This window comes from Aulonocara sp. 'chitande type north' Nkhata Bay, linkage group LG17 (assembly GCF_057382095.1).
Source record: "Aulonocara sp. 'chitande type north' Nkhata Bay isolate Kocher_YH1m ecotype deep benthic linkage group LG17, A_spYH_male_GT1.1, whole genome shotgun sequence".
Taxonomy (NCBI): domain Eukaryota; kingdom Metazoa; phylum Chordata; class Actinopteri; order Cichliformes; family Cichlidae; genus Aulonocara; species Aulonocara sp. 'chitande type north' Nkhata Bay.
The window spans coordinates 18,222,124-18,243,757 of NC_141360.1; the positions used below are offsets into that span (position 1 = coordinate 18,222,124).

Sequence of the window (21,634 nt, forward strand, 5' to 3'; positions counted from 1 at the left end):
ATTGACCATAAAAATAAAGTGGACAAATTATTGATTATAAAATAATCAGCTAATTTCACCTTGTAGAATAAAATTAATTGAGTGTAAAAAAAAAAAAAAAGTAATTTCTGTAATTGTTTTTCCCATATTTATCAATAAATGAGAAATATGAATAGATCTAATGTAGTCAAACAGTTTGAAATTTTAACAAACGTTTATACACTATCAAAAATGATACATTAATTAAACAGATACTCCTGTTTTATTTCCTTATGTGTTTCCTGTATGGGAGTCTGAAAAGTACAAAACATAAAAGAAAAAGTATAAATAAATCAGAATATATGATTCAGGTTTTTTTCATGCAGTTTTCATCTGTATGAAACGTTGCTTCATCATCCTCGTACTGTAAGTCAGGTTTAATGTAGTTTTTGTATTTTACATGTAAATATTTTCCTCCTGCAGATTTGTAAGTAAACAACGTCGATGATGCTGTTTTATTCCAGAGCAGTTTAAAGAGTTAAAGCGACCGGTAATGTTGCTGATGGACCAATCAGAAGGCTCCAGTCAATGACCGCTCCTCTGGATGCTGAGGCTGTGGTGACCCACGCTTCAGTAACAAACAGGAAACTGTTTAAAGGTTACCCTCCACTGAAGCTTTCACCAGCAGGGGTCAGCATTGGCTGCATTACCTGCATGTCCTCAGCAGGCTTCCCTGTTTCCAGCCAGCCAGGAACAGGCTGTTAATGACTCACCTGGTAAATGAAGGCCACACTGACTCGTTTAAACAGGATTCAGATGTGCACTGTGATTGGTCCAAACCTGACCACAGTCATTAGGGTCAGCTATTTATGAAGCTCTAAGAATGGGGTGCGGGCCAAGTATCTGCATGATGGCCATAATCTGAGCTGTTCCAGTTCTCCAAAACACTAAGGAAAGGAGGGTCAGTGCTTCTTGTATTGTTTCCTTTAGCAGAGGAGATGCTGGCTGGACCATCCTTTATGAAAGGGGAGGAGAAGACACCACCCTATAATTCATAGTGACTGAGCATCTCACCCTTTATGACAATGACAATACAGAGCAGAAATGAGCATATAAATGTTCAACATAACAGTATTTTCCATTTCACCCATAACCTTCTGACATATTCAGTTTTTACCAGCAGCTGTTAAAATGACATGCTACATTTAAACGTTGCACCAGTGGAAGAAAAACTGCTTTCTGTTGACCTGCTGCTGCGTGTAGAACGTTGTATGAGCTCAACATTATGATCTATAACAACTGATCAGAGTGTGTTTAAGGTTCTGTGTGGTCACTGTTCAACCCATCAGGGGAGAAAAGGAATTATACACAGCAGGTAAAACATAAGAAAATAAGACAGGTTTTACTTTACGGACTACTGGACAGATTTACTAAGTGGGGCAAATTATTGTGATGTCACAACTGAAGATGATCTGACAATGTGCTTTAAAGTTTCACACAAGTGTTTCTCTTTGAAAACAGGCAGGATTTTTCAGATTTTGTGCAGTTTGCAATTGTGTGTCAGACTTTTAATTCACATTTGCCATATTTGTGTGACTCATTAAGATATTCTCCTCCTGAAGGTGAAACTCTTACAAACACGTGTGCATAAGGCTAGCCGCAGTTACGAACTCTGAGTCTTTTCACAAAAGGTTTTACAGAAATTCCAGTCACATGACCTCCTGTTTTCATTGTCGTCACCATGACAATTGACTGATTTTTGGATTATTTTCATTACATTATTTCATCATTCACAGCTCTTCTCCCTGAGGATTCTGGCTAACAAACTGATCTCTGGGTTCAGGCCACGTGGAAGAGTCCTGACTATACTCGGATACTTTTAGTGAGTACTAGTACCATGGTGTTTTACTGCAGGCAGAGGTTCTGCCTCTCTGTTGCTGAGTGTGTCCTGTCCCAGCAGGGGGGGCCCTCGCTGCCTTATCACTGCGAGGGCCCCCTTCTTCCCTGAGTGTAGGCTGGAAGGCAGCTTTAGGTGACCTGATCAGCACTGTCTCAATAAATTGAAGATTATTGGTTAATTGAGACATTTATAGATCAAAAATCAATATGTCCCTCATTTTGGAATATTTTTAAGATATTTATAGCTTTCAGTGGCGAGCACTGAACTGGTGCACTAATAACATTCAATCCACAATAATGTAAAATCCATCTAATATAAAAACAGGTTAATTACGTTTTTACACTGTGTTATAGACAGGGCTAACAGATGCTAACAGAAGCTAATGGATGTTAGTAGCAGCTAGCGTAGCCCAGCAGTGGAACAAACAGCAGTGTTACGGCAGAAAAGTTCAGCAAATCCCAGCAGCTCACCTATAGTTTTTATCAGTGGGATCTGAGCTTAATAACTGAGTCATCGACTCATGTCAGTGCGCCCCAGGGCAGCTGTGGCTACAATGTAGCTTGCCATTGCCAGTGTGTGAATGTGTGTGTGAATGGGTGAATGACTGAATGTAGTGTAAAGCGCTTTGAGGTCCTTAGGGACTAGTAAAGCGCTATACAAATGCAGGCCATTTACCATTTATTTATGTCTGAGTCCTTTCATGAAGTTTTGCAGCCTCCTCCAGAGTAAACAGATACACACTGCCAGCCTTTGCAAGATGGAAAACTCCGAGCCAGATCTGAACCTGCAACTTTGCAGATGAACAGTAGCCCACATTTTTGAGGAGAACCCAAAATATCTAATTGACACATTTCTGGGTTTTATTCCAGATTTATTGGTAAGTATTGATATTATTCAAATGTGTTTATAATGTATTTTTTAAAAAGTAGTAGAAATATGCCAGTTGTTATGAGGTAAAATCTAGATTCAGTGTCTTTGATCTCTCTTGGCTGATTAAAACATTTTTGTCCTACAGCAGCCACCGTAGCTAGGATTATGCTCTTGATTTGGGAGGGTTAAGAAAACAAAACTCAGCAGACTCCAGCTACTGACATCTGTTAGTGAAAAATTGACACACTGTAACTTCAATAAAAAAATATTGATAATAAAATGTTTCCAGTTATTTTTGTTTTTTATTTCTCTGTATTACCAATATCATAACTATTTCATTAGTTCATATTATCCGATTGTTCAGTCTGACGTCACTAGCCGTGTCTGGGCCTAAACTCTGCTGCAGGTCCATATATCAAACGATCACTATGGCATTACTGAGAGTTGAAACACTGTCTAAAGTCTTTCATCTTTAATAAAATGATCAGCGTTCTGCTCTACCAGTTGTAACAATTGAGTTTAACATCCAGGCATCCATGAAAACGGAATTTATGACATTTAACGGAGTTAGAAGTTAGCAGGAAGTTAGCTCGCTAGCTTCTATCTAAATACAATATAGCATGTCCTGACTGCGGGGTTTTGGAAACAAATTCAAACGTACAGCTCTGTTATCACGTCCAAAACCCCGCAGTCAGGACATGCTATATTGTATTTAGATAGAAGCTAGCGAGCTAACTTCCTGCTAACTTCTAACTCCGTTAAATGTCATAAATTCCGTTTTCATGGATGCCTGGATGTTAAACTCAATTGTTACACCTGGTAGAGCAGAACGCTGATCATTTTATTAAAGATGAAAGACTTTAGACAGTGTTTCAACTCTCAGTAATGCTGAGTAATCATTTGATATATGGACCTGCAGCAGAGTTTAGGCCCAGACACGGCTAGTGACGTCAGACTTAACGACCTGATTGGCGTGAAGGAGGCGTGGTCAAGTAGGCAGACTGTCCTGTCAGTCCTCACTCAGGGCACACACCGCCCTCTACTGCGGTCCGTTGCTTTAAAGCTGATCCAGAGTCAGCCGCAGATTAATCTCCGCTAGGAGCTCCCGCAGCCGAACAGGAGTGCAGTTATTCAGACACAGAGTGCAGGCAGGAGCCGGTGAAGCGCCCGGAGCTCTCAGCGCGGACTGTGCCATGTCTCTGTGACCTCGGGATTTTTGAAGCCGCACCTGCAGGTGAGTCTCCTGATCCGCCGCGGAGGGGGGGCGTTGAGGTCCGGGTTAGTCCGGCGGCTCTGAGCCGTGGGTGGTGGTCTGTGAGCGGCTTCGAGCCTCTGACCTTAGTGGAACTGCGGACCGGAGCAGCTGAGCTGCCCTCTGCTCTGTGGCAGCAGCCCTGCGGTCACGGGCTCCCACACCAGATTCCGCCGGAAAGATCACACACAGTGAAGCTGTGACCGCGCGCGCGCACACACATACCCGAGTCCTCTTTACCTGAAGCTCCAGTGTCTCGGCCTCAGTTCGGCTTCACTCAAAAACACAGACAGGGCTCAAGTGAGTGTAAATTAAACTTTTATGGCCGCGCTCTCTGTTGCTGTTGGTGTGTCTCAAAGAGTCTTAGTGGATGGGTGACTGGAGCTAAAGACCAACTTTAATGCCAGTTTATTCCGGATAGAGGTGCTAGGAGCGGGCAGTGTGTGCGCCGGAATGGCTGGAAGCTTCCATTTCAGCTCCCAGCTTCTCATTTACAGCCCACACCTTCATTTATTCTGCCTGTAGTCCAGTTCTTCCTAAATCAACAGAATCTTAAATGGAGTTTGGCACACTGTGTTCATAATAGTAAATGAAGGTGAAGGGCAGCTCCTCCCTGCGCCCGGGTGCTCGCTCTCTCCGGAATAAAAACACCTGCCTGCTTTTGATGGCGGATCCGAGCAGTCAGCGGGCAGGTGTGTGAGGCGGCCCAGGCAGCAGGCGACCCTCCCCGGCTATATGCACAGGGCTGCCCGGTGCTTCACTTGTTCGGCTCGGCCTGGAAGCTCTCTGCTCCTCCCGGTGGTACCGGCTAACACCTGGATTCATGTGGTGCACTGAACCTCGTGCCATCACTGCCGAGAGCAGAGCAGCTAGGTGAGTGACCTGACCGGGTCACAGTCACCTGATGTTTATCAGAAAGCTCCTTCCCCCATACACCATAATGAGCCTCTCTGAGGTCACGTCTAGGTCACTGTTACTTCACTGAAGTGGTTCTGACAGAAGGTGTGATCAGACCTGCTTCAGCTGTGTGTGTGTTTACTGCTGGAAGATGGGGTTGTTTTTCCTGCAGGTCAAAGGTCAGCGGGCTCTGAAGCTGAACAGTTGGAGGACCTTTGAGCTGGTTGTGTAATCGAGTGTTTGTATGTGGGCTTCCTGTCAGGCTGCTGCAGGCCACAGCTGGTCTTGGATCAGTGCTCTTCATGGGAACCATCGTCAGCCTGCCATCCTCCTGAGAGCCTCGCAGGATATTTCTGGATGTTTCCATGCCTGTGCTGCTCCACTCCACCTCTGATTGTGTTCAGCTTGGTGGTTGGAGGGTTTTGTCCATGGTGAGCGGGTCTTAACTGTGCTGTACTGTGCACCATAACTGACTCCAGGGTCAGTGGACGTGTTGTCATGAGGGTCTGTGTGTGATGTCAACAGCAGGTACAAATGGAGTGGAAACACGCATTACGATGATATCACTTATAAACTTTTCCCATGAACTCTGAGATCAAAGTGAAAAACGTCTGTCCCATCTTCTGGGCGTCTCCCTGGAGCTCTCCCTGTTTGGCTGTGTTGTGGTTGCTGTGACCACAGTGTGATGTAACCGTACCTGCCAGGTGTTGCTACAGGATTATGGCTTTGAAATGGGAAACTGGGGCCGGTTGGGAGTCGGGTTTCGGACTGAGCCAGCGGTCTGATTTTTAGCAGAACAAAGAGGAGGCAAGGGCGTCGGCACACCTGTTTCACCTGCGACTCACCTGTCTCACCTAACACCAGGTATCACACGCTGTCGTAAGGAGCAAAGACAGGAAGTAAAGGAGCTCAGGACCTCCTGAGGGACTGACTCTTCATTTACTGAAGCACACCACGGCCCGCCTGCCCCATCCTCCACACGGAGGGCAGCATGGACCAATCAGCATGGACCAATCAGAGATGAGACTGTACTCAGAAACAGGAAGTTGAATCTGAAAGTTGAGACTTTGACCTGTTGGGGGCGCTGCGATGCACAAAGCTCGGTGAGAAGAATCCGAGGACATTTGCTGTGCTCTACTCGAGGATCCAACAACAGAAGAAGGAAACACAACAACACGCTCACGTGTGTTAGGTACCTGATCAGAGTCGGTGATATCATCAGGTATTAAAGTCCTGCCTGGAGACTGGTGTTTGGTTTCTGTGACACTACTGAATCGTCAAAGAGGAGTCATGGGGACACATTTGGTTTATGAAGCCATGAAATGCCAGATCAACAAATCCCAGGTTCTTCTTCTCTGCTGATCAAACTTCTGATCCAGTCCAGATGACCTGTGAGCAATAACTGATCAATAACTGAAGATCTGTCTGCACTCTGAGCTTCAGGAGAAGCTTTGAGTCTGAATCAGAGGCTCTGTTGATCAGCTGCTGAAGATCAATAAGTAATCGTGACACTGAAGTGTGATGTCATCAGGCAGCAGCTGTGTGAAACAAATAACATTTTATTTTTAAAGCGGGTCAGCACCACAGATGAATCAGGACCCATTATCGCTGCAGGTTAGATTAAACTTTATTGATCTCCATGGGTGCGGTGGGCGTGGCCTGCTGATAAGGTGCGTTTCCCTCACAATGAGTCATTTATTCTAAAAGAAAACAGAAATAAACCGCACATTTCCTTAGCGACCAGTTTTGATAACAGTATTGGGTGTTGCATGACTCTTCTGCACAGAGTAAACTGAGAGTTTTAAGCCCACTCGGTGTTTCCACTGCCACCTGTCAGTTGGAAGCCCCGCCCCTTCCCTATCCCCCACCTGTCCGTCATTAGTGATTAGTCAGGCTTAAAGCAGAGGATCCTGGACGCCAACTCGCTGCTGCAGCGAATCCCGGTGCTGCACCAAGCCCTGGATCCTCGCTAATCCACCACATGATGCTTGGAGTCAGAGAAGCTTTATTTGAGCCGTCTGCGGCATCGACCTCACACTCCGCTCACCTGTGGACGACTTGGACAGGTAGGTGCTCGCTTGGTTTGTTACCGAGGCTTTGTGGTCTGAGAAGACGCCATCTGTGGGTTTGTCTGCTGCAAGGATTCCGCGGTTCAATTTCTGGATTCAGAATAATTCGCTCTCCAAGTTCTAACTCCTCCCTTTCAAAGCTGCTTCCTGTGATTGGCTGTCTCTCACAAACTGGTGGTCTCAGGTCACAACGATCTTAGTTTATCATGAATCACAGCATCTGCAGCCAGATGTTTGAGTCCCGAGGAGATCTTTGTTAAACCCAAACCTCAGTCAGACAAGTGACTGATACTCCCTCCAATGGAAGCGAAGGGAACTGCTGATGTGAGTGGGCGGGGTTTATCCTAACCTGAACAGAATTTAGGACCAATAAACAGGGACTGAATGTCTGTGAATGATCCACGTGGCACAAAACATTGTATCAGAGCTCCTGAGGAGACAACAGGAAGTTGCTTTTATGCTGCGATTTTTGGATCCACTGCAGTCGTCACTCTGAGGCTGCAGTTTGGCAGTTTGAGCCGGTTCAGCTCACGGTGCCAAAGGTTTCCTGTCTGTCCTCAGGGTGTAAATCAAGGGTGCCCAGTCCCGGTCCTCGAGAGCTACCGTCCTGCAGCTTTTAGATGCATCCTTGTTCCCACACACCCGAATCAAATGAATGGCTTGTTATCAGGCCTTTGCCAAACACGATGGCATGCTGAAGAGGTAATCAAACCATTTGATTCATTCAGCTGGCGTGGACGCCTCTTTATTCTTTTCCGCTTTTGTCTCAAATACCTGCTGACGAGGTGGATTGACCAATCAGCAGGCCCACGGGGCGTGTTTGTGTTTGGCGGCAGGTGTAATCAGAGCTCAGAACTTCTTTGAGATCAGTTCAGTTCTGTGGCTCTGACTGGAGGAAGTTTCTGCTGAAACTGTTTGAAGCGCCCTTCAGTGTGACCTCCATGATGTCAGCAGGTCATGGTTGTGACTGCTGCCGTGCCTGCCACAATCTGTGTCAGTCAATGATGCTCGGTGTGTTTGTAGATGCACTTGTTCACTGAAACTCACTCTCACAGAGACGAGCCACTCTCCACTCACTCTGTGCAGTGTGCTCCTCGGTACTCCCTTGCTGTGAGCCGGTGTAACGAGGCCGCCTGTAATGGGCACCGTGACCCTCTGAGCAGGAATGAAGACTTCAGCACTTTCAGGATTACTCAGGATTATTTTTAGCCTCCTTTACTGCGCCGGCCCTCGCGGACCTGCTCTTGAACAAACTGCAGGTGGAAAGGTGCCTCCAGCTGTGGGTCTGAAAGCGGGTCAGCTGGCGAACACGTGCTGCAGTGTCCAATGTCAGCACCACACGGTCACTGCTGATGAGTATGGATCTTTTCCGGAGGTGATGGAGCTGTGAGCGAATTGGTGTCAGTGACCCGATCACTGAGGCAATTTTTGTTTTACCTTTTTATTTAATAAAGTGTTTCTTCAACATACAGTTCACATTCAAATCTGCAACAATCTTTAAAAACTGATTAAAAATAACACTATAAAATAAAAAAATGAAGAAATAAATGAATGAAATTATGTTTTTAAAGGTACTTGCTAGAAAAAGAAACCAGGGAAATCTAAAGAGACATGATTAAATAAAATTGGAAATGAGACAAAACACTGCAAATAATTGAAGTTACAAGAAAGTCATGAAAACTGATTTAAAAAAAAAAAATACACCACCTAAGAAAAATTCTCACAAATGTAAATAAAATAATAAAGAAAAGAGTTAAAGAAGTCAAAATAATTTACAGAAAAATATAAAACTAGAGAACATGAAAATAAACGTGTCATAAAAGATTTGAAAGTGAACTTTGAGGCATCAAACTGTTCCTCCTGCTGAAGCTGCAGAACACGCTCAGTATTTGGGTTACAGACCAATCGGAGGACGTTAATCAATGTCTCCTCACTGTGAAGCCAGTCACATGACTCATGACCGCCATCTGAGATCAGGGACTGGAAAACTGAAAATTGGAGGGGCACGGTGATGAAGTTGTGATTGAGCGGATGAGACATGGCGGCGATGGCTCTCCTGTGTCAGCTGATGGTTTGTGAGGCAGCGGCAGACACCAGAAGCAGTTTCCATGGTAACAGAGCTGTTTCACAAGCAGTTTAATATCTGAGAGATGAGCAGAGTTCGTTCACCATCTGCACTGAGAAACATCAGTGAGGAAATGGGAAAAACTCTGAGATTTAAACTAAAAGGAGGAGTTGTAGAAAATGTCTTCTCTCTGAAACATGGATGCAGTGTGAGCGGAGCACTGGATTGAGGGTGTGTGTTCTTCTCCACCTTCACTTGTATTAGAGTTTGATCCTGAATTTGTTTCAGTGGAACGCTGTGAGGTGGATGTTTGTTGTCGGAGTAAAGATGGAGGGAAGCCGACGGTGCTGCGGTGACCTTCTGAACCCTGACATCAGTGTCATCTCTTTTATGTGGGTGGAGTCTCACGGTTCTTGCTTCATGTCAGACCTTTCCAGGTCTAGAGGCCCAGAGCGTGTGGCGGCTCGAGCAGGGTGTTTTTCCAGTGTCGGCGTGGAAACGCCTCCCAGATCAAACACACAGTTAATGAGTGACCGACAAGGACGTTCTTATCAGCCTGGTGACTCCCCGCTTCATCTCTTTTCTTTAACATGTCACTCTCCTCTCCTCCCGCCGCTCACCTCAACACATTTATTATTCACAGCTGGAGTTCCTTTGAAAGCCGACCTGTCCTCACATCCATATTTTTGTGACATCACAGCGTCCTATATTCATAATGTACACTCATAATAAACATGGCATTTTATTTTTTGTAGCCTGATACGACTGTGGGTAACTGAGGGGGCTTTTAGGTGTGACTCACAGCGAGAATCAAAGTGAACTTTTTCTTTTCCTGACACAAACCAGTAGTGCTGGGCGATATGGAAAAAATATTTATCACGATATGAATTATTTTATATCACGATATACCACAATATTGCCACGTTTCCAGTTATTCTCTGAAAAGTTTCTTTTCTCCAACTTTATTTTGAAGAGACATTTAACGGAACTGTCACAAAAACGACAAACATAGATTTTAGTGCAGCAATATAAATGTATCAAATGAAAACAGCTGTGGCCTTCACTTTTAATTTTTTTGTTTTGTTTTGTTTTTCAAAAATTATAACCAAATGCCAGATTCGGTAAAAGTGCTTCTTCTTGAGCTGCCTGTGTAGCCGTCCTGTTGCATGTCCGGGCATGAAACTGCAACCTGTCGCGCATCCATCGTTTTGAGTTACTGTAAAGCATGTTGCAAATCTGGGTGCACGTAAAGCAGCACCATGTCGCAAAACAACAAGACGGAGTTTCTTTGTGAAAAACCTTTCCTTTTTTTTTTTTTTTTTTTTAATTTACGCAAGAGAAAATAGAGTATGTATAGTGAGAAGACAACGCTGATATATTTGCCACAGGCTATTTAATTATATATTTTATGTAATAAATTATAAAATTAGGTTAGAAACGACAGAAGACAAACGGCACGATAGCCATTTTTCTATCGTTCACACGATATATATCGTCATATCGCCCAGCACTACAAACCAGTTTAAATCTGTGTGCTTTTACTTTGAAATCCACATGGCATTTAAAGGATTAAAGTGTGTGTCACAGGATCGGTAAGGAGCTTTAACTCTACACACACCTAATCCCCACCTTCCTCCTGCTGAGTGAAGGATACCGGGAAACGTTCAGGAAACTCTATTTAAACAATCATGCTGTAAACGCCTCGTTATCGTAAAGCTTGCTGACCTCACAGCGCCATTGATGCCCCGCCTAAGATAAGTGAGAAAAGAAGAAGTGGCTCTCGCCGTGGTGACCGCATCTCCTCCCAGAGCAAATAGAGATGACAAAACTGAGCCTAACCAGCGTGATCTTTGACCCCTTCAGCTTCCTGGGGTGTCAGGAGGAGGTGGTGGAAAATTAACTTCATATCCATCAGAGTGGGCGGGGCTTTGTGGGAGTAATGATGAGGATTTAAAGCCACTGGGGCTGCACAGGTGGGTGGACGTGCTCAGGTGAGCAAGTTAAAGTCAGGATGACAAATTTGGAATCAGTGTAGAATCAAGCCAGATGCTGATGGTGGAGTAAAACGTAAATGATCATTCAAATTTCGAAACACTCAAACGATCCTGCAGTAGCGTCACCGCCCACCAGAGACATCACAGCCTTCAGACATGAACATTTAGAGCTGAACTGGATTTTCAAAAAAATTTATTTTCTGAACGTCATTAATCAGTGGCGGTGTTCCTGCGTTTGGATTGTATTGGTTTAGTGGAGAAGCGCACAGCGGATTATGTGGTTGGTTCTTCTTCATTGCTTTCTGTATCTGCTGTCTTTGTACCTTTTGAAAACATTGACGTATATTGGGCTTATTTGGGGTTGTGATGGCTTCCTGTCACGCTGGAGGCAGGGTCTCGATGAGGTCACAGATCCGGCCTTGGCCCTAGTCTCAGTTGGTTTGGGTTGTAATGCCTGTACCTTGACTCTTCCTCACCTTTGTGTCCTCATGTTTCTGCTGCTGTCACCCGCGAGGGCTCATGATCGGAGGAGCTAACCAGCCAGTGTATTTTGAGATGGTGTTTTGGTATTTTCACTCTGCTGTCGTTACATCACTTCCTGCTGTGGACTCATCTCTCCCTGATTGCGGTCTCACAGGTTTTCCTCCTCTGCAGCACAAACAGTATGGCTGCAGCCTGGTTACCATGGCTATGAGTCCCAGCTGAATGGCGCTGTGGGAAAAGTAATCACGCGTGGCTGCACTGTACATACTGTGTCATTAACTACCATAAATATGCTCGGGCCCCCTTTGTGTGCCACGCAGTTTTAATTTCCCTGCCGCTCCGTGGGAAACGCCCAACGAGCCATTAATGAGATGAACTCTCTGAGGGCGACTCGCCACTCAGCACTCAGAAACATCCAGATTAAACCCTCGCGTTTCAGCAGCCATCCTGGATGCTCTGGCAGTACTTGCAGCAGCCATGTTGGCGGTCAGGTGGTTGCTCTGTCATCGTAGCGTCCATACCTTACAGGTTGAACCACTGCTGCCTCTGCTGGATGTCAGAGGAACGGCAGCGTGGCAGCTTCATTTTCAGCTTCATTTTCAGCTTTTAGGAGTTATAGAGTTTTAGGGGACCCACAGGCCTCTGAAGAGCTGCTGTTTGGCCTTTTTTGTGCCGTTTCCACTAATTTAGTTTTAGTAAAATGATGAGTTTTGACGCCTCAGCATATATCAATAAAATTGTGGTTTTACGGCACCAGTGCATTCCAGTAGTGTCAGGAGGTATGAGCTTTGTGCAGATGTTTGGTCACAGCAGATAAATGTATTACATTTACCCGGAGCTAGCCTTTGACCCAGCAGTGTGGTCATGTGACTCATGGTGCGTCTGCGTCTCTTCCAGCTGATGGTCCACCGTGAAGCAGCATGAACGGATACGAACCTCCAGCTCTCGCCTCGGGCGTCTTCGGCTCCTACAGCTCGCCCATCAAGTGAGTTTCCCAGCAGCCTTTTCTGCTATTGGCCATGTTAGCCACGTTAGCTCACATGGTCACTTTTTGAATGTGAAACACTGTTAATAATGCTTACTCTGATATGAGGCATAACCTGTGCTGTTTCTGTGACACTGATTGTTTCTGAAATAAGAGAATCTCTTCAGGTTTTTAGTTTTATTTTAATACTGAGCTTTTACTGGACTCTGGTAAATTTCGTTCATCAATTCTTTAAGTAAATAACTGAGGTTAATGTATAAAACATTTTATTTTGAACAGTTTCAATTTTCGTTGTGTGTATATTTTGTGGCTATTTTTAAAATAGTTTAAACAATTTGGTAAGTATTAGTTTTAAATATTCAACAGATTTCAAAATAAGATTACAAAACTACAACTTTTCTTTTTAAAAATACCATAAAATACAACCATAAATTTGTGATGTAAATGAACTGAGTAAATTTAAGTTTAACTGCAGATTAATTGTAACGACTGAAATCTTTCATTAGTAAGTCTTGTATTATGAATTATTATAAAATGGTAATTATTATTTAAAACATACTTTTGTATAGTCTTTGGTAAAGCTTAAAAAATATTTACAGTTTCAATTTTAAATGTATTTGAAGTGTGCATGACAATGTTCAGTTTTGTTAATAATTCCAGTTATTACTGAGTAGTGCCCATTAAACAATTTTAATGGTTAAGTCAGAACTTTTGTTGTTTGTTTGTAAAATGACAGTTTTTGGAGGATTTTTGTGGCCAACTGAAAGCGTCTCTGAGTTTCTTATCCGTGCTGACGCTTCTCGTCTCGCAGCAGTAGAAGTTAAATATTACTGCAGCTCAGCTTCTCTCTGAGAAAACCTCAGATTAAAAATTAATGAAAACTCAAACCGGACACGCTTCAGGAGCTTTACTGGTCTCTGTTACGTCTATACCGAGGCATCTGCTTCTGTGACGGTGTTATTAAGAAATAAACTGAGATGTGGACAGGAAGCAGCTGTCTGACCTCTGGAGGAGCAGAGACCGGATCTCATGGTTTCTGGTTCTGAAGCAGGACCGTTCTGTTTTTCCTGGTTCGTGTGTTTATTCACTGTCCCCAGCCCTAAAAACATCAGCGTGTCCCTGCCCACATAAGAGGATAATCTGGGATAGACCAGCTAATTTCTCTGGCTTGGAGTCATATATGGAGACTGGATATTGATCTGAAATCAATGATTATTGATTTTATTTATTTATAAAGTCAATAATCATTTAAAGAGGGTCTCGCGTATAACTTCATAAGAATAACTTCCTGTGAGTTCCTGGCACAGATTCATTTGTGTGGCAATCATCAGCGGTGTGTCACATGACCAGCTGCTGTGCTGCGCTTCCTGTAAGGTGTCAGGTTTTGTGCCGGCGTGGCTCTGATGTAGTCTGTAATCGCGCTCATTCATTATAAACGTCGTCATGTGGCGAATTAAAGTGTGAACGTGCAAAAGTATCGAGTGACACAGGCGGGATGCCGGTTTGAGATCAGCACAGGAGGGGAGGCAGGAAGTGACATCATAAATAAAACTGTAACAGAAGCCAAACTCGGACACCTCAGAGATGAAGTGAAATAAAACCAAACACTCACGCAGTATCCCTGTCAGGTAAAATCACCTGGCGTCCAATCAGAAGCTGCTGTTGGTTGCATCATCAGCTGATCTCAGATCTGACCTTTGACTTCCTAACTCTGTTCTGCTTTCTGTCCCAGCGGCCATGATGCTCCATCTCCAGAGCCTGCAATGCACAAAGCCAAGACCAGTGCCAAAGCTCTTTACGGTGAGGACCCTCCTTCCTCCCTTCTCCCTCCTCCTCCTGGGAAATGGTGAGGCTGTCCTGGATCATTCTGGACCTCATTTATAATAAAGCTTGGTTCAGAGATGACATCCGTGATCGGGGTGGTACAATGGGTAGCTGACTGTAAGGTGTCTGCAGGTGGGAATGTTACCTGTGAGAGGAGCTGATGTTAGAAATGGTTTAAGGTCATGACGTCAGTGAGGACTAAACAACATGCACAGATTTCTCTGAACACCACATGCTGTAGTCTTCATTACTTCAGATTTAGGTGCTTTTATTCTTGAAACAAACTGAGACTTGGAGTTGAGTTTGAGACTCCAGGTGAGTTAGGTGAACTGAACCTGAGCAGGTTCCATTCACCTGTGAATCTTTGTTTGATTTATTGGGTTTCAGAGAAATTAGACATGATCCATGACCTCATTATCTGCTTTATCTTTGTTCACAGGATCTGACGAAATCTATTTTCTTCGTTCGTCTGCCAAACACAAAAAGAAAAGTCACAGTGAGACGTGTGTGTGTGTGTGTGTGTGTGTGTGTGTGTGTGTGTGTGTGTGTGTGTGTGTGTGTGTGTGTACCACGTTTACATATCTTTGTGAGGACCAAAACTTGGAATTTTACTATTTTTGGGGGGGCCAACAGTCCGTTATGGCAACAAAAGGCTGTCCCCATGAGATTGAAGGCATTTTGAGACTCAAAATGTGGTTTTAGTGTGAAAGTTACAGTTAGGCTATGGTTAGGATTAGGCATTCATTTTTGATGGTTAGGGTAAGTCAATTAGATGTTCCCACCAAGATATGAAAGTGTGTGTGTGTGTGTCGTGTTTTGCCTCGTTTGGGCGTTACGTGTTTGCAGAGTCGATGTTTCTTGTGAAGCATCGATTATCTTCAGACAGAGGTTTGAAGTCCAAACTCGGGGGTACGACTCGTGTTGTCAAACATCTGTAATGGGACAGATGTTTGATTCGTGTGAGCTAGCCCTCAGGTCTTACTGTGAACACGTGTGCAGTAGCTCCTGGTCTCTATCTCCTATGATCTCCGTCACAGTGAACTTTACCTCAGTGAACATGTGACTGAAGTTCAGACCTCCAGCTTTAGACTCTTCAGCCATTGACTGAGGCCTCCTCAGTTCATCAGCAGGAAATCAAATTTTATGCTCACATTGACATTTACCACAGCTGTCCAGCGGGCCTACTGTTGATATAAACTTCAGTTGGAGGCGCTGAGTTAAGGCTGAGTGTGAGGTAAATGTGATGTGATCAGGAGCTGCAGGATTATGGAGCTGCTGTGTGTGTGAATGTTCTCACTGCAGGAACGATTCCTGCTGAAACTTTCTGCCGTGTCTGAGGCAGAAGGAAGATCTGCAGTGTCCAGAGACTCCAACCAGGATTTGGACGGCTGAGGGTTAACCTCGTCAGAGGCTCAGTGTTTCCTCTGAGACATGTTTTCAGTGATGTAGGATCTGGTTACTCTGGCTGCTCGGGTCATTCGTGGGATAAAAGTCGGCTGCTGTTCTCCAAACTTTTGAACTTTCAGCTCTGCTCAGGATTTCATTGCCAGGTTTATTTTGCTAATTCGCTCTGATCCCTGTCAGTCGCCCAGGGGCTGTTTGGAGTTGCTGCCCATGTCCGAGGAGGCTTCAGGTCACCAAAGAGACGTCAGCACTGTGTTTGATCATGTAACCAAGATTAAACAACGGTTTTGATCACATAGGTCACTTTAACATTTCCTGGGACCAATGACGGAATGGCGTCCCTCACAGTCTCAACAAACCCAGTTAGCCCCGCCCTCTAACCTGCAGGAAGTCCAAAACGCGCAAACACACAGCTGGACTTTAAGGCAAAACTTTCATGTGATCCCTCCTCCGTGTGTGAACAGGAAATTTATTCAAGTGAAGAAGAAGCTCCAGCCTGAGCTCAGGTCGTTCCTCTGTGATGAGAGCTGAAGGATTCAATGCTGTTTTTGTTTTCACACAAATAAAAGCCAAACGTCCTGGCGCTTGGTGGAGAGGAGCATCATGGGTAATCTGTGAAACCATTACCTGTTGGTGCACATGTGAATGAGTTTGTTTAAAAACTGAAACGACACATGGACTCTAGCAAGGACGTCGCTGTTGGCTGTTGTTCTGCTGCTTTGCCGCTGATTTGTGAGCAGCTGTGTGCCGGTCCTCCTGCCAGGTGGAGATAATGGTGACGATGCAGATTTGGCTCTTATCTGCGGCTCTCAGCGGCCTCTTTGTTCCCATCACAGCTGATAACATCTGTCACCTCCTTCCGGAGGGGCTCTGAAGCAGCTGAATTACTGACGTCCTCCTGCAAACACCACCTTTAATCCATCACATGTCCAGGTTCACTCTTCTTCTCTGCTTAATTCAGAGCATCGTCATGTGTGTTGCTTTAGTGTCACTTATAGGTCATTGGAGCAGCATAAAACCATCTTCTCATTACAGTTTCCTCAAGCCTTCTCTGAGTCCATAAAATCAAAGCTGAATGCTAATTTCCAGCTTCAGTCATGAAATATGAACACAGTCAGGTTCCCAGGGGGACTTTAGGGAGACATAAACATGATATTCACAGTCCAGAATAAGAGTTTTTCTCTGTTCTTTTTAACAGAACAAAGGAAACATTACACCAAAACCAGCATCAACAGCCTGACAGACACATCGCAGTATCATGTGGAGGTTGGTGCTCACGCCTGCTCCTCTTGCCTTGCATTTTATCAAACCAAACGTGTTCAAATTTAAGGTTTTCACATACAAAGTGACCAAAAATCACCACTTAAATTATAAAAAACATAAGCTGTTTTGTTTGTGACTGTGATCGCTTGAAGCTCCTGTTGTCCTGCTGATGTTCAGTTTCCTGCCGTTACTCTAAATCTGTCTGTTCAGCACCTGACCACGTTTGTGCTGGACCGCAAAGACGGGATGATCACGGTGGATGACGGCATCAGACGCCTCCGTCTGCTCGATGCTAAAGGGAAAGTGTGGACACAGGAGATGCTGCTGCAGGTGGAGGAGAAGATGGTGAGCCTCATCGACTTAGGAACAAAGGTGAGGCTAAAAACAAGGATTTATTTTTGGTTTTGTTTTTTGTGGGGGGGGGGGGTTGTTTGTTTGTTTTAATTACAAAAGGCAAAAAAAGAACACTGATTCTCAGTGTGTCCTCAGCTTTAAGCTCAGTGTGACCCACTCCGACTTTGACTTGTGGGTTTTTCTCCTTCAGAACGAGCTGGAGAACTTCCAGATTGGCTCGATCCAGCACTGCCAGGCCGTGATGAACGCCTGCAGCTACGACTCCATCCTGGCTCTGATCTGCAAAGAGCCGGGTCAGGTCAAACCCGACCTCCACCTGTTCCAGTGCGACGAAATCAAAGTAAACAGCCTCTGATTGGGCAAGACACTAAGCTAGCCCTGAGGGCCAAAAGTCCTAAAACACTTTAAAGTTGACTTTACTGTGTGATGAAGGAGTTTGCTGTGAAACCTGTTTGCTGCTAGTAAATGAAAACTTTGATTAAAATTCAGCTTTGATGTAAACGGCAAAGGACCGAGGGCAGAGCCCTGTGGGACTCCAACAATACCGGCCTGTTTGGACAGAGTCAGATGTCACGTTATAAATGTGTTTCATCCTGATGAACAACTTAATGATCTATGTTCTTTCTCTGATAGGCAAATCTGATCCAAGCGGACGTAGAAAGTGCCATGATGGATGCCAAAGGAAGCAAAGTGAAAAAACGGCCGGAGACCCTGAAGTAAGAGCTGAGACACTCTGAGGGTTACTAAGCCCAGTTTCTCATCCTAGAAGCTGATTGGCTGATCTGTCTGTCTGCAGGATGATCCTGAAGAGCGATGGCATTATCCCCCCTCCCCCTTCCGCTCCTGCCCCCCAGCCGCCACCGTCACCTGATCTGGTGGACGTAAAGAGTCGTGCAGCAGCCTGGTCGGCATGGACCAATGAGCAGTACGAGGGTGAGTTATGTCACTTGCTAGAAGCCCCAGTCACCTGCGGTTCAAACCTTCTGGTTGTGAGGGACAGCCAGTCAGAAGAAATTTGGGTTAAAGTGGGAGGAGTTTAAGCGGCTTGTTTCGCAGAGTATTTGGGATTATCTCTGACCAGCTGCTTCAAGCTCACATGGGTTTTGTTTTTGTTTTGTTCTTTTGTTTTCTTTTTGACAGTGAAAGCAACAAATACTGAGTTTTGTTTTGTTTTTTTAATACAAAGGCTGCAGGTAAAGTTTATTCAGATGAATCATTCTGCTTTTTATTTCTTTGAGGATTTACTGTGATGTGACTCTGTGTGGAACTGATATGGGTGATAGGACGTAGCAATAAAAATGTCTGTGTTGGTTTTCAGTCACACTTTAATGTTTTCTCATGAATCGGGTGTTACGTTTTCCTCACACATGCGCTTTCTCCCTTCTGCAGCAGACGATAGACGGCTGTCGCAGGACAATGGGCCGGTGGAGATGACGGCAGCTCGCGTAGATCGCGATGTGGTGAGTGTCCCATGTGTGGGTGGGGTTTCAAGGCTGATCTGAGAGCAGCTGGAGGAGCTAAACTTGAATCTGAGGTCGGCCCGGGGTTGTGGCACAATAGAAGATTTAAGCCGATTGAAGAAGGCTGCTTCATTCAAGCATAATCAGAGTTTGGAAGCTTTGGAGAGCAAATCTGCTTACATAAGGGAGCTGAGAGCGCTTAACGCTGCGCTGTTGTTCAGGTTTAATCATTAAATAACGCATACAGGAAACCTGCAAGCCACCGTGAAGGTGAATCAAATATTAAAAGATCCTGAGCACAGCTTCTCCTTTTCGCAGCAAATCCTGAACCACATCCTGGATGACATTGAGTTTTTCGTCACCAAACTTCAGAAGGCTGCCGAGGCCTTCGGTGAGCTCTCCAAGAGGAAGAAGAACAAGAAGGGCAAGAAGAAAAGCCCCGGAGGTGAGAAGGCAGCAGAGCCACACCAATCAAAATATGCAGTAAAAGTGCTGATACTACAATACAGTACTGTCCACATAGACAGATCCTGCTGAAACCAGAGTGAGGGATGTGCTGATCAGAGATCAGCTCGCTGGCAGCTGTTTCCCATTAGGCTGCTTCAGATTTCTGAATCACTGCGTTCCTCAACAATACATTTATTGATTTATTTCCAAACTGTTTTAATAAATTAGTGTGAGTGACAGGAACACCTATCATTCCTCCCTCCTCTGAATCATGTGACCTGTGACTGACCTCAGTTAAACAAACTGACCTCTGTCATGTTCTGTGTCCACCAGAGGGCGTCCTGACGCTGCGCTCCAAACCTCCGAGCGAAGACGAGTTTGTCGACTGTCTGCAGAAGTTCAAGCATGCCTTCAACCAGCTGGTACCTCCTACCTCCTCTTTCTCTTCCTCCTCCTCCCCTTCCCTCCTCCTTCCTCCCTCCTCTCACAGTTTATTTGCTGATATAAAACTCGCTGATCATAAATGAATCTTTTGTCCGTGTTTTCTCTTGCGCAGGTTAAATGTATTGATTATTTATTGTCAGACTGACTGAATAGTTTCGTTGGTGATGAACCTGCTTCTTGCCTCATGAGCTCTCTGTGCTCCGTCTGCAGGGGAAGCTGAAGGACCACATCCAAAACCCGAGTGCCGTGGAGCTGGTCCACTTCCTGTTCACACCACTAAAGATGGTAAGTCAGCGTTAGCGCCTCACACAGCTACTTCCTGTATGTGCTCTGACTTCAGGCATGGAGCTGGAATAAATCCTTAAGAACTAAAGAAAGATAGAGGCTCCACCTATCATCCATCCATCCATCCTTTAGCTGAGAGGCAGAATCTCTCCTCCCATCAAACCCCTGACATGGAGGAGGAGCATGAGGGACTCGAGACCTAAGATCAGTGTGATGGCTGGTCCACAAACACCGTCACATATCACAACTGCTGCTCCAACCTTGAATCTCAGGTTCCAGTCTCAGTTCCACCCTCAGACCTTCAGGTGGAACACCAGAGCAGCTACACCTAAGACAACCCCAAACAGTGTTGTAAATGTAAGTAAAAAGTTTTTATTGTCACACCCTCCTCCTCCTTCCGCTCAGGTGATCCAGGCTTCGGGCAGCGTTGATCTGGCTCGTAGCGTTGTCATTCCTCTGCTGACCAGAGACGCCATCGACTTCCTTCACGCCTCGGGGACGGCGGAGGAGAGACACTTGTGGGTTGCCCTGGGAGACGGATGGACAAAGAGCAGGTCAGACAGGAAGTAACCGATGTATCAGTCGACTGATTTAATTGGTTGACTGATCAACATCTTGGTCTCCTAAAGGCTGGAGTGGCCGAAGGACCACTACTTCCCGCCGTGTGTTCTGAGGTTTCGTGATGGTTGGGAACCACCTGCGTTGCCGGCGACAACCCCGAGTCGTGAGCAGGAGCTCGCTCAGCTTGCTGAAAGCCTCGCTAACGCCAACCTGCAGAGACCGGAGGACCCAAGGCCGTGGGTGGCTCAGGAGGTAAGGGGCGGGATGTGAAAGTGGCTCTGAGTTAAGCTTTTCTCTCGCTGACGCGGTACTCACTCGTGGTGTGATTTCTGTTTCTGCTGCAGGTGGCGCTGCAGAGGTTCTCCCCTGCTGACGGGTATGCCTTCACCAACACCTCCTACAAACGCATGCAGATCCTGGATCAGGACACGGCCGTGGCTGCTTTCAAACACGCCGCCAGCCGCCGTGTAGACCGGTAACTGCAGGTCACATGACGCCCTGGAGAACTGATCCCACTGCTGTGCTTGCTCTGCTCTACGGAGGCCTGGGAGGGGCAAAATCAATACAGCAGAATAAAGAAAAATCACACAACAATCAACAATGATTAGATGAACTAAAAACAAAATTTCTAAAAAATTAACTAAAGAAAAGAGGAAGTTCAAACATGAGCGAATAAAGAAAACAGTAAATAGAAATTCATTATAAAAATTCAAATGAAGATATTTCAAAAGTAATAAATGGTTAAACAACTACGTATGTAAACAAAGAAAATATAACAAACCAGAATTAAGAAAGAATTCAATCTAATTTTCCTTTTTTTCTTCTTCATCAACATCATAACAATAATAATTATTATTCAAATATTTATGCATGCTCAAATAGAATAATTAATAAGATTTCATAATAAATGAATATAAATATACTAGCACTGTCAGCGTTAATCTCGTTACAGTTAACGCCATAACCGCATTAACGCAGCAAATCTCCGTTAGCGAGTTAACACGGATCGCCCCGTGCAAGGGGCTTCACGGCGCTAATGCGTTAACGAGCGACCCGCCTTAACGAACTAACGCATTGATTCTATGCAGCCCTCACACGGGGCGATCCGCGTTAATGAGC

The 21,634-nt window shown here is 45.0% G+C and overlaps 1 protein-coding gene across 11 annotated transcripts in view; it reads left to right on the forward strand.

Moving 5' to 3' along the window:
• Nucleotides 1-3,800: 3,800 nt before the first annotated feature.
• The window catches only part of eps8a (EGFR pathway substrate 8a, signaling adaptor), a 30,733-nt gene continuing 12,899 nt past the window's right edge, over nucleotides 3,801-21,634 (forward strand). For 4 of the 11 annotated variants that reach the window (XM_086270123.1, XM_086270128.1, XM_086270127.1 and 1 more), the window contains exons 1-15: nucleotides 3,802-3,962; nucleotides 12,386-12,473; nucleotides 14,206-14,273; nucleotides 16,900-16,967; nucleotides 17,175-17,336; nucleotides 17,509-17,658; nucleotides 17,952-18,034; nucleotides 18,115-18,251; nucleotides 18,708-18,778; nucleotides 19,097-19,223; nucleotides 19,559-19,647; nucleotides 19,880-19,954; nucleotides 20,360-20,508; nucleotides 20,584-20,767; nucleotides 20,860-20,990. In XM_086270123.1, coding sequence (XP_086126249.1) covers nucleotides 12,409-12,473; nucleotides 14,206-14,273; nucleotides 16,900-16,967; nucleotides 17,175-17,336; nucleotides 17,509-17,658; nucleotides 17,952-18,034; nucleotides 18,115-18,251; nucleotides 18,708-18,778; nucleotides 19,097-19,223; nucleotides 19,559-19,647; nucleotides 19,880-19,954; nucleotides 20,360-20,508; nucleotides 20,584-20,767; nucleotides 20,860-20,990 — 1,559 coding nt within the window. In that variant the 5' untranslated portion in view covers nucleotides 3,802-3,962; nucleotides 12,386-12,408. Of the gene's footprint in view, nucleotides 3,963-5,929; nucleotides 6,944-12,385; nucleotides 12,474-14,205; nucleotides 14,274-16,899; nucleotides 16,968-17,174; nucleotides 17,337-17,508; nucleotides 17,659-17,951; nucleotides 18,035-18,114; nucleotides 18,252-18,707; nucleotides 18,779-19,096; nucleotides 19,224-19,558; nucleotides 19,648-19,879; nucleotides 19,955-20,359; nucleotides 20,509-20,583; nucleotides 20,768-20,859; nucleotides 20,991-21,634 lie in introns of those variants that run through there. The other 7 variants (XM_086270130.1, XM_086270131.1, XM_086270133.1 and 4 more) reach the window with 6 other exon arrangements.